Source organism: Danio aesculapii, chromosome 14 (genome assembly GCF_903798145.1).
Source record: "Danio aesculapii chromosome 14, fDanAes4.1, whole genome shotgun sequence".
In the NCBI taxonomy this organism is placed as follows: Eukaryota; Metazoa; Chordata; class Actinopteri; order Cypriniformes; family Danionidae; genus Danio; species Danio aesculapii.
The window spans coordinates 50459746-50473081 of NC_079448.1; the positions used below are offsets into that span (position 1 = coordinate 50459746).

General features: G+C 28.3%; 1 protein-coding gene across 1 annotated transcript in view; it reads right to left on the bottom strand.

Moving 5' to 3' along the window:
• The window catches only part of LOC130240216 (A disintegrin and metalloproteinase with thrombospondin motifs 2-like), a 371942-nt gene that overhangs the window by 16587 nt on the left and 342019 nt on the right, over positions 1-13336 (bottom strand). The window contains exons 18-20 of the mRNA XM_056471639.1: positions 10778-10910; positions 6803-7010; positions 6087-6216 (exon numbers count right to left, since the gene is read on the bottom strand). Of these exons, the coding sequence (XP_056327614.1) occupies positions 6087-6216; positions 6803-7010; positions 10778-10910 (471 nt within the window). The remainder of the gene's footprint in view (positions 1-6086; positions 6217-6802; positions 7011-10777; positions 10911-13336) is intronic.

Here is a 13336-nt window from a genome sequence, read left to right on the forward strand (position 1 = left end):
TTATTTATATTAGTGCATTATTATTTATATTAGTGGATTATTATTTATATTAGTGCATTAATATTAATATTAGTGCATTATTATTTATATTAGTGCATTATTATTATATTAGTGCATTATTATTTATATTAGTGCATTATTATTTATATAAGTGCATTATTATTTATATTAGTGCATTATGATTTATATAGGTGCAATATTATTTATATCAATATATTATTATTTATATAAGTGCATTATTATTTATTTTAGTGCATTATTGTTTATATTAGAGCAATGTTATTTATATCAATATATTATTATTTATATAAGTGCATTATTATTTATTTTAGTGCATTATTGTTTATATTAGTGCATTATTATTTATATTAGTGCATTAATATTAATATTAGTGCATTATTATTTGTATCAGTGTATTCATATATTCATTTTATCAGTGCATTCCTATGTTTTTTTATATTAGGGCATTATTATTTATATTAGTGCATTCTTATTTATATTAGTGCATTGTTATTTATGTTAGTGCATTATTATTTATATTAGTGCATTGTTATTTATATTAGTGCAATATTATTTATATAAGTGCATTATTATTTATATTAGTGCATTATTATTTATATTAGTGCATTATTATTTATTTTAGTGCATTAATATTAATATTAGTGCATTATTATTTATATTAGTGCATTATTATTTATTTTAGTGCATTAATATTAATATTAGTGCATTATTATTTATATTAGTGCATTATTATTTATATTAGTGCATTATTATTTATTTTAGTGCATTAATATTAATATTAGTGCATTATTATTTATATTAGTGCATTATTATTTATATTAGTGCATTGTTATTTATATTAGTGCATTATTATTTATGTTAGTGCATTAATATTAATATTAGTGCATTATTATTTATATTAGTGCATTATTATTTATATTAGTGCATTATTATTTATATTAGTGCATTATTGTTTATATTAGTGCGTTATTATTTATATTAGTGCATTATTGTTTATATTAGTGCATTATTATTTATATTAGTGCATTATTGTTTATATTAGTGCATTATTATTTGTATCAGTGTATTCATATATTCATTTTATCAGTGCATTCCTATGTTTTTTATATTAGGGCATTATTATTTATATTAGTGCATTATTATTTATATTAGTGCATTATTATTTATATTAGTGCATTATTATTTATATTAGTGCATTATAATTTATATTAGTGCAATATTATTTATATTAGTGCATTCTTATTTATATTAGTGCATTATTTATATTAGTGCATTATTATTTATGTTAGTGAATTGTTATTTATATTAGTGCATTATTATTTATATTAGTGCATTGTTATTTATATTAGTGCATTGTTATTTATATTAGTGCATTATTTATATTAGTGCATTATTATTTATGTTAGTGCATTGTTATTTATATTAGTGCATTATTATTTATTTTAGTGCATTAATATTAATATTAGTGCATTATTATTTATATTAGTGCAATATTATTTATATTAGTGCATTGTTATTTATATTAGTGCATTATTATTTATGTTAGTGCATTAATATTCATATTAGTGCATTATTATTTATATTAGTGCATTATTATTTATATTAGTGCATTATTATTTATATTAGTGCATTGTTATTTATATTAGTGCATTATTATTTATGTTAGTGCATTAATATTAATATTAGTGCATTATTATTTATATTAGTGCATTATTATTTATATTAGTGCATTATTATTTATATTAGTGCATTATTATTTATATTAGTGCATTGTTATTTATATTAGTGCATTATTATTTATTTTAGTGCATTAATATTAATATTAGTGCATTATTATTTATATTAGTGCATTATTATTTATTTTAGTGCATTAATATTAATATTAGTGCATTATTATTTATATTAGTGCATTATTATTTATATTAGTGCATTATTATTTATTTTAGTGCATTAATATTAATATTAGTGCATTATTATTTATATTAGTGCATTATTATTTATATTAGTGCATTGTTATTTATATTAGTGCATTATTATTTATGTTAGTGCATTAATATTAATATTAGTGCATTATTATTTATATTAGTGCATTATTATTTATATTAGTGCATTATTATTTATATTAGTGCATTATTGTTTATATTAGTGCGTTATTATTTATATTAGTGCATTATTGTTTATATTAGTGCATTATTATTTATATTAGTGCATTATTGTTTATATTAGTGCATTATTATTTGTATCAGTGTATTCATATATTCATTTTATCAGTGCATTCCTATGTTTTTTATATTAGGGCATTATTATTTATATTAGTGCATTATTATTTATATTAGTGCATTATTATTTATATTAGTGCATTATTATTTATATTAGTGCATTATAATTTATATTAGTGCAATATTATTTATATTAGTGCATTCTTATTTATATTAGTGCATTATTTATATTAGTGCATTATTATTTATGTTAGTGAATTGTTATTTATATTAGTGCATTATTATTTATATTAGTGCATTGTTATTTATATTAGTGCATTGTTATTTATATTAGTGCATTATTTATATTAGTGCATTATTATTTATGTTAGTGCATTGTTATTTATATTAGTGCATTATTATTTATTTTAGTGCATTAATATTAATATTAGTGCATTATTATTTATATTAGTGCAATATTATTTATATTAGTGCATTGTTATTTATATTAGTGCATTATTATTTATGTTAGTGCATTAATATTCATATTAGTGCATTATTATTTATATTAGTGCATTATTATTTATATTAGTGCATTATTATTTATATTAGTGCATTGTTATTTATATTAGTGCATTATTATTTATGTTAGTGCATTAATATTAATATTAGTGCATTATTATTTATATTAGTGCATTATTATTTATATTAGTGCATTATTATTTATATTAGTGCATTATTATTTATATTAGTGCATTGTTATTTATATTAGTGCATTGTTATTTATGTTAGTGCATTATTATTTATATTAGTGCATTTCTTATTTATATTAGTGCATTATTATTTATATTAGTGCAATATTATTTACATTAGTGCATTCCTATGTTATTTATATTAGTGCATTCATATTTATATTAGTGCAATATTATTTATATCAGTGCATTCCTATGTTATTTATATTAGTGCATTATTATTTACATTAGTGCATTATTATTTATATTAGTGCATTATTATTTATATTAGTGCAATATTATTTTGATTAGTGGATTATTATTTATATTAGTGCACTATTATTTAAATTAGTGCATTATTATTTATATTAGTGCATTATTATTTATATTAGTGCATTATTATTTATATTAGTGCATTATTATTTAAATTAGTGCATTATTATTTATATTAGTGCATTATTATTTATATTAGTGCATTATTATTTATATTAGTGCATTATTATTTATATTAGTGCATTATTATTTATATTAGTGCATTATTATTTATATTAGTGCATTATTATTTATATTAGTGCATTATTATTTATATTACAGCATTATTATTTATATTAGTGCATTATTATTTATATTAGTGCATTATTATTTAAATTAGTGCATTATTATTTATATTAGTGCATTATTATTTATATTAGTGCATTATTATTTATATTAGTGCATTATTATTTATATTAGTGCATTATTATTTAAATCAGTGCATTATTATTTATATTAGTGCAATATTATTTATATTAGTGCATTGTTATTTATATTAGTGCATTATTATTTATATTAGTGCATTATTATTTATATTAGTGCATTCCTTATTTATATTACAGCATTATTATTTATATTAGTGCATTATTATTTATATTAGTGCAATATTATTTATATTAGTGCATTGTTATTTATATTAGTGCATTATTATTTATATTAGTGCATTATTATTTAAATTAGTGCATTATTATTTATATTAGTGCATTATTATTTATATTAGTGCATTATTATTTATATTAGTGCATTATTATTTATATTAGTGCATTATTATTTATATTAGTGCATTGTTATTTATATTAGTGCATTATTATTTATGTTAGTGCATTAATATTAATATTAGTGCATTATTATTTATATTAGTGCATTATTATTTATATTAGTGCATTATTATTTATATTAGTGCATTATTATTTATATCATTATATTATTATTTATATTAGTGCATTATTATTTATATTAGTGCATTATTATTTATGTTAGTGCATTAATATTAATATTAGTGCATTATTATTTATATTAGTGCATTATTATTTATATTAGTGCATTATTATTTATATTAGTGCATTATTATTTATATTAATGCATTGTTATTTATGTTAGTGCATTGATATTAATATTAGTGCATTATTATTTATATTAGTGCATTATTATATAAATTAGTGCATTATTATTTATATTAGTGCAATATTATTTAAATTAGTGCATTATTATTTATATTAGTGCATTATTATTTAAATTAGTGCATTATTATTTATATTAGTGCATTGTTATTTATATTAGTGCATTATTATTTATTTTAGTGCATTATTATATAAATTAGTGCATTATTATTTATTTTTAGTGCATTATTATTTAAATTAGTGCATTAATATTTATATTAGTGCATTATTATTTATATTAGTGCATTATTATTTATATTAGTGCATTATTATTTATATTAGTGCATTGTTATTTATATTAGTGCATTATTATTTATGTTAGTGCATTAATATTAATATTAGTGCATTATTATTTATATTAGTGCATTATTATTTATATTAGTGCATTATTATTTATATCATTATATTATTCTTTATATCATTATATTATTATTTATATTAGTGCATTATTATTTATATTAGTGCATTATTATTCATGTTAGTGCATTAATATTAATATTAGTGCATTATTATTTATATAAGTGCATTATTATTTATATTAGTGCATTAGTATTTATATTAATGCATTGTTATTTATGTTAGTGCATTATTATTTATATAAGTGCATTATTATTTATATTAGTGCATTATTATTTATGTTAGTGCATTAATATTTAAATTAGTGCATTATTATTTATATTAGTGCATTAGTATTTATATTAGTGCATTGTTATTTATGTTAGTGCATTGTTATTTATGTTAGTGCATTATTATTTATATTAGTGCATTGCTATTTATATTATATTACTGGGCTTTGGATTTTCCCATGGACTGTAACCATTTGCAAAGGGTATGAATAATCCTGAACATGCCACTTTTTGTTCAAATGTGAATAAAATCTGAGAAATATACATATTTTTCCACAATGATGCCTTTTGTACATCGTCTTTTTATCTTTTGGGAGAAGCCTGTGTCATTTCCAGTCAAAAAAACTTGATGGCTGAATAAAAGTTAATGTAAAATTTAATTTACATTAGCCCATTTCTATGTTACTTATATTAGTGCATTCCTATATTATTTATATCAGTGTATTATTATTTATATTAGTGCTTTGCTATTAAATACATCTGCATATTAGAATGATTTCATTCATTGAGTCATTGAGTACTAATGCTAAAAATTCAGCTTTGCATTATAGATAAGTTCATATTTTATTGCCATTTTAAAACTTACATAAAATGTTATTTTAACTTGTACTAACATTTCACAATATGACCACTTTCATAGCATATTTCTATTCAAAATCATTAAAAAATTACCATGCTCAAAGTATTAAACAGCAGTGTACCTACAGAAACTTACAGCAAACTGTAAACAGCTATAAACACCCACATCTCAGAAATGTGGCATATGTTTTTCAGTTGTAAGACTGACTTCCAGGAACCGCTTTCTAGGTTTAATGGAATTCAGCATTATTTTTAACCCTCCCACAAGCCATCTGGCTCCATTCTGGAAGATTATGCTCACTTTTAAATAGTCTTATACTGGATGCTTAGTCTGATATGGCAATTTAAAGTAAAATGGGTTGATTTATTTTGAATTTGATTCATTTTAATACATTTAATTTGCACTGATTTAAGACTCGCTACTGGATGTTTCTTGAATGTTTCAGTGTGAATACGCACTTGGGCAGGGATCCATTCTGCAGGCTCTTAAAGCAGCGGGTTTGGAGTCCAGACAGAGTCCAATTGTGTTATCACGAGTGTGACAGAGAACTTGTCTCTCCTGCGTCCCATTCCCACACGACACCGAGCACTGCAACACACACACACGCACACATACACATACACATACACATACACATACACACAAGGGGCGGGATTAAACAAGATGATTAGACATTTTTTAAAAAGCGAGCGATTGCTCCACATTTTATATTTCTGTACAGAGAAGTCATGTTTTTTTTTCTGATTGGTCTCACGCAGTCACGTGATGCGATTTCGCAGGTCAGAGTTCACCAGGCTTGAACTTTACAATGCAGCGAACTGCGAAACTTGTCGCATGAGCTTGCGTTTTTGGTCGGACACATTCGCTTGCATATGAATGTAAGTCTATGGGGTGAAATGTGCAGTGTGACTACGGAACCAAGCCTGAAGGACTCAGTTAGTTAGATCAGGTGTGTTATATTAGGGTTTAAGCTAAACTGTGCAGAGCTGCGGCCCTCCAGGAACTGAGTTTGCCACCTGTAATCTATACCAATACTAAATCAGTTATTAGAAATGATTTATTAAAACTATCATGTTTAGAAATGTGTTGAAAAATCTTCATTCCATTAAACACAAATTAGGGAGAGCAATATACAGGAGGACACAAGAACTACTTCAGAATATCTTGTCTGTACCTGTGACCATGGGCCAAGCTTCCACTCTGCAGGACACAGGTTGCGGTTGCAGTCTCTGCGGGACTCTGGACGCTCGTCATTGCAGTATCGGCTGCGGATTGACTTGACTTTATCGTCTCCCAGAGGCTGAACGCAGCGCACAGAGCGAGTCTGAGTGCCTGTTTTACCACAAGATTTACTGCATTCACCCCACTCTCCAACCACCCATCTAAACACAATCAGCAACACAGAAAACAGTTGATGAAGAGTCATGAGTGAGCAGGGTAAAGTCTAGAAAAGATACAGCTGTGGATACATCAATATAGCATGTTATACAACAGTTCTGTCTGGTTCTCGAATCTGATTGGCTGACAGCAGTGTGAAATTCCGCAATAACAGCACTCCTACAGCCTCTTCACATTACTCCGCCCACAGAGTGACAGCAGATCAACTAACTCACTACAGTTTGACAAATATTGCAGCTAATGGACAACATCATGTACTTTTGAGGCTTTTTTAGCTGAGAATGTAGTTGTTTAGATTGCAATTATACAGTTTATTTATAAGGATAGTGCCCATTTCTAAATATTTATAATTTCTGAGAGACAGCGCGTTGGCGTCCATTAACCTAAGACGGTTGACGTTGTCTATCCACAAGATGGCGCCAGGACTCCATAATAAGCCCTTGGTTTGAAAATTAAAACTGCCTGTTTTCTAACTACATCTGATCAAATCATTATTAAACTGGTAAGTGATATTCTAAGTCATCTCTCTCTTTTGTATAGATTGCAACTATGTAGTTTATTTATAAGGACAGTGCCTATTTTAATACAGTTTCTTTCCTATCCCGGTTCTCAACAGTGTTATTCAGAGACCTCAATAACAGTATTATTTAGATATCCGAACACAACCTCATTATCGCAAACACAACAGCAGTCTGGTAGTGATTGTGCTGCTTTTTCGGGGTTAATTATTGTGATATCTCGATAGCAACAGAGAAATACTGTTGACTGTAACACTGTAAGAAGATATCTCTCTATATCTCTGGTATCTCTGTTTATATACACGATTGTGCCGTCGCAATCAGAAAGCAGTGCGATATGGCTGTATATTAGCACTGGTGGGATGCTAAGGCACTCGGCCTGTGGCTGATATACAGCCATATCGCACTGCTACTTGTGTGATATTGCTCATATTTGTGACACTGTACAACAATTCTTCACACAGAAATGCCAACTGAACCAGCCGAGGCTCGAACCAGTGACCTTCTTGCTGTGAGGCGATCGTGCTACCCACAATTAAATCGTGCTATAATACAATTAAAAGGGTAATTTAATAAATAATATGAATAACTTTCATTATAATTACTGTTTTTAAATTACTATGAGGGTTGGGATAGGGATTGACGTTAATAAAATATAATTATTAGGTAATTTAATAAATAATATAAATAATTTTGATTATAATTACTGTTTTTACATTACTGTGAGGGTTGGGTTTAGGGTTGGGTGGGTGTAAACATTATTAAAATACAATTGAATGGTTAATTTAATAAATAATATAAATAATATTCATTCTAATTACTGCTTTGACATTAATGTGAAGGTTGGGGTGGGGGTAATTGTTATTAAAATACAATTAATAGGTAATGTAATAAAAAATATAGTACATTTCATATAATTACTGTTTTTACATTACTGTGATGGTTGGGGTAGGGGTAGACATTAATAAAATACAATTTAAAGGTAATTTAATAAATAATATAAAACATTTTCGCTATAATATTTGTTTTTACATTACTAAAATGGTTGGGTCTAGGGTTGAGGTAAACGTTATTAAAATACAATTAATGGGTAATTTAATAAATTCTGGTCGCAGCTGTATCCCTTCTAGCAACAACCGTTATGCAGCAGTGAGACAGCGACATCTGCTGGAGCATAACTGTAGCTGCAGGAAAACTGCAAATAGAATACTTTTTGAACTATTCATAGTCACAAGGGTGTAGAATTAGCTTGGACAAAGGGAACGTGTCCCCACCAATATCCACAGATTTTTAAAATGTCCCCACCAATAATTTAATCATCTCCAAAATAAAATAATGCTTTGTGGAATTTTTCCAGTCATGCTTACTGTGCAAGACTCGGACACGGACATAAGCAGCTACATTTCAAAGAAAAGTGTCAGTCACTTGAAGTCAAGTTCGCTACAAGTCCACCATAATAGTAACCATGGATGTGCAATGAATTTTAAAAATGTTTTTCGATTTTGGCCTCCACGACGATTATGAAAAACAACAATCGAGATAAAATGGCTATTGTGTAATATGCCTCCCCCTTTCCAAAAGTCTGCATTCATTCCTTTTCAAAGTAAAATCATGTAAATTTACTTTTGCACCATAAGACATGCTTGATTTAATGTTGTTTTTATTGTTAATTGTATTTGCATTTATTTATTAATTTTTTTAAAGTGCAAAATTGAACATGTGCGTTTCTCTTTGCACGCTCAGAGAAGGAAAAGAACATGGACATGTAAAGTCATCATTTAGCTTAAAGTGTTTAAATGGCAATATTGTACCTGCAAATATGTGTTCAGATGCAGTGGTAAGTGATCATGCACAAATTTGTGTCAGACATTTGTCAGACATTCCTTTAACTTTACATTTTAAATTTGAAGTTACATTTCAATTTTACAATGGATGGTTGGTGTCAAATTAGGTCCCCACCAATATCAAAAGTGAATCTATCCCCTTGCATAGTCATATAAATATATAATGATATATAATATATATGATACATAATTTCCTTGTGAAAAACAAACTTTTATTTTGGATGGAAATTAATGATTCATTTTTGCCCAACACTAATAATAATTAAGCAATTTATGTTGGCTAAATGTGTAAATGTGAATGAAAAGCCGAGACGGACTCACATGGGCTGTGCACACTCTCAGGTAACATTGGCGGTGGCTGCTTGAGCTTCTCAAGTTTTTTTTTTTTTAATATATATTTATACTTTTATATTTGTTTGTGTGCGATTTTTATTAGTTTTTTGTCTATATATATTTAATTGATGATTATTGTAGTTTTACCATTAGTTATTTTAGTGAAATGATAAATATTTAAGTGGAAACTAGTTAAAAAAATTTGCAACTAAAGTTATTTTAAAATTTAGAATAGAAAAGTCCAAACATTTTACATTTTATGTCAAGAATATAATAACTCATTAGTGCTAAGCAAAGATTAATAACATCACATCCAAAATAATAAAAGTTTTTTTGATATAATGTATAAATCTAAATGCCATCTGAAATTTTCCTCTAAAAAATTATATTTTTATCAGCCTCCTGTTTGTACATTCAGTAATATCACTTTTATGGCATAGAATACGCTCTTTTTATGGTCTTAAAAGTGAAATAACTCAACATAAACTAAGGATGCTGAGAAAAATATTCATTTTCGATGGAAATTTCAGACGCCACTTAGAGGTTTTTGCATGTGAACTCTTCATATATATATATATACACACACACACACACAAATTTATATATAATTAGTATTATATAGTACACATATTCATTCATTAATTTTCCTTTGGCTTAGGCCCTTTATTCATCAGGGGTCACCACAGCGGAATGAACCGCCAACTTATCCGGCACATGTTTTACACGCCGGGTGCCCTTTCAGCTGCAACCCAGTACTGGGAAACACCCATACACACTCATTCACACACTTACACTAAAGCTAATTTAGTTTATTCAATTCACCTATAGTGCATGTCTTTGGACTGTTGGGGGAAACCGGAGCATATACACATATATATTTTTTAAATAAACATTTTCTCAAATATATGCATGCCTGTGTGCATTTATATATATATACATAGTAAATACACACAGTACAAGGCAAATTATGGCAAAACAAACGCAGCACTAATAATAATTAAGCAGTTCATGTTCCCCAAAAGTGTAAATGTGAATGAAAAGCCGAGACGGACTCACATGGGCTGCGCACACTCTCTCAGGTAACAGTCTCTGAACATTGGCGGCGGCTGCTTGAGCTTCTCACAGAACCTGCGGTGAACCATCCGCATCTCTGCAGTCTTACGACAGCCGTAACGCGTCATCTGAATGCCTGAACACAAGACGGCAGAGGAGAGAAGATTTGTGCACATGCAGAGAGAAATACAATGACAATCAAAGAACAGAAAATAATAACTAAAGATAGCATTTTATCAGACTAAATATTGTTAGAATCGTGTGTCAAGTCACGTTTAAAGTCAAAATTATTCACTCTCCTGTGAATATTTTTTGTTTTTCAAAGATTTCCCAAATTACGTTTAACAAAGCAAGGAGTTTCAAACAGTATTTCCTATAATATTTTTTCTTCTGCTAAAAGTCTTATTTCTTTTATTTCAGCTAGAATAAAAGCAGTTTTTAAAATTTTTAAACAATTTTAAGGTCAATATTATTAGCCACCTTAAGCAATATATTTTCGATTGTCTACAGAACAACCCACTGTTACACAATGACTTGCCTAATTACCCTCACTTGCCTAATTAACCCAAATAAACAATTTATGTCTTAAATGTCACTTTAAGCTGAATATGCAAAATATTATGGGGCAGGTGGCATAATTTCCCCCTCCTTTCTTCCTTCAGCACCAGTGAGGGATACATTCTATATGAGTTACAGCTGGTCATCAGATGGGCATCGCCCTTTTCTTGGTGTTTCACCCATTTAAGCCCATGACACCTCAGGAGGGCTCGACAGTAGATCCAGCATCCTGCATCTACTCCTGCTGACCACCTCCCAACTCTATGATGTGGTTTGTCTTTCAAAAGGTTGGCTCTTCCACCGAACCTCCCTTTGTAGCCAAATCCAGTGAGATGTTGTTTCCACCTCTTCAGTGACCTTTCCTACCAACCATTTCCTGGCCATTCCTACAATTCCCAGCAGTCCAAGGGCTCTTCAGAGTGACTGCCCCGCAAACCTCCTACAACCAACCTCTTCTGGTAAATATCAGGCTCTTCATCCATTCTCCTGGCTCTCAAGTATGCGACCTTGATATTTCTTGAACTTGCTTTCATGGGCCTCTTCCCTTCTTTCCTCCCAGGGTATTATTAGTTCTATAAGCACCACCTGTTTGGTGCCTCTAGACCAGAGGACAATATCTAGTCTGAATACTAGTATCTTGAAAAATATCTAGTCAAATATTATTTACTGTCATCATGGCAAAAATAAAAGAGTTATTAGTAATGAGTTATTAAAACCATTATGTTTAAAAACGTGTTTTGGGGAAAAATATATGAATTAGAGAAAAAAATATAGGGAGGTTAATAATTCTGGCTTCAACTGTAAATAAAAATAAACAGAATGTATCCTTACATAATGTTATTCTTCCATTGCTTATTAAAAAATTTAATTAATCTTTATAGACTGTAGAGATTTGGGTTGCACGGTTTACCTATACTATGGTAGTATCGAGATACTATGGCTCCAAAATACTGCCGGTGCTGTAGTTTGTAAACGGTATATTGTCATTATTGGTCTATCTACAATACATAATGTTGCATGTGAAAAAGTCACTAAAAGGCTCACACGTTTGCGCAACAATAGACCATTTTATTTGAATAGTCTGTGGAGGCCTTTAAGGTAGCGAACTGTGTAGAATTCACACATTTAATGGTAGCCTATTGCATGTTTTCAGATGCTTCAGATTGAATCTGAATCAGTTAATTTCTGCTCCTGTTAATATGATTTAATAGCTACAACAACTGCGACAATCTCTTAAAAAGAGCAACTCACAAAGTAAATTTTTTAATTACTTACCTGATAAGACTGAAAAAACAGACCAAAAAAAAAAACTGGAGACATTAAACTGGAAACATTAAAACTGAATTTGACCAAAAAAAGCAAAAAAAAGCAAATTTTATTATTAATGCAAATTTCATTTGGTATAATTGACCCTTCGCCAAGCCCCATCCTCCTTAGTTACTGTTGTTACGCCTGTCAAGCTTTCGTGCCTGGCACCATCTATTACAATATGTATGCGCCGATGTCAGACATTCCCAGGGATATAATTAGGCATTTTTGGCGAACAGGTGAGAAATCTGAGAAAGCCAGACAAAAAAGGACTGCAGAATGCATTACAGGGGTATATTCCAACACAATCTCACAGCAATTCATAACTTTTTGATTTAGTGGCTAATTCGTATAAATTCGTACGATCTAATTCGTACAATTTAGTACGATTTGCTCATCCCCCAATGATGGTTGGGTTTAGGGGTGGGGTTAGGTGCCACGCCTCCTTTTTAAAATCATACAATTTCATACGACTGAACTTGTACGAATTTGTACGATTTAGCCACTAAACTGACAAAACGTAAAATACTTACGTTTTCTCCTGAGATCAGGCTGTATATTCACAACATTATACGCAATCTTTCTCCAAAAGACCGATGAAAACATTGGTAAATTGTAGCTCTGACATGGACATGGACATGAGGGTTATAAATGACTGAAAAACAGCTGCGGGTGAAGTATATTGACTGCAAGTGC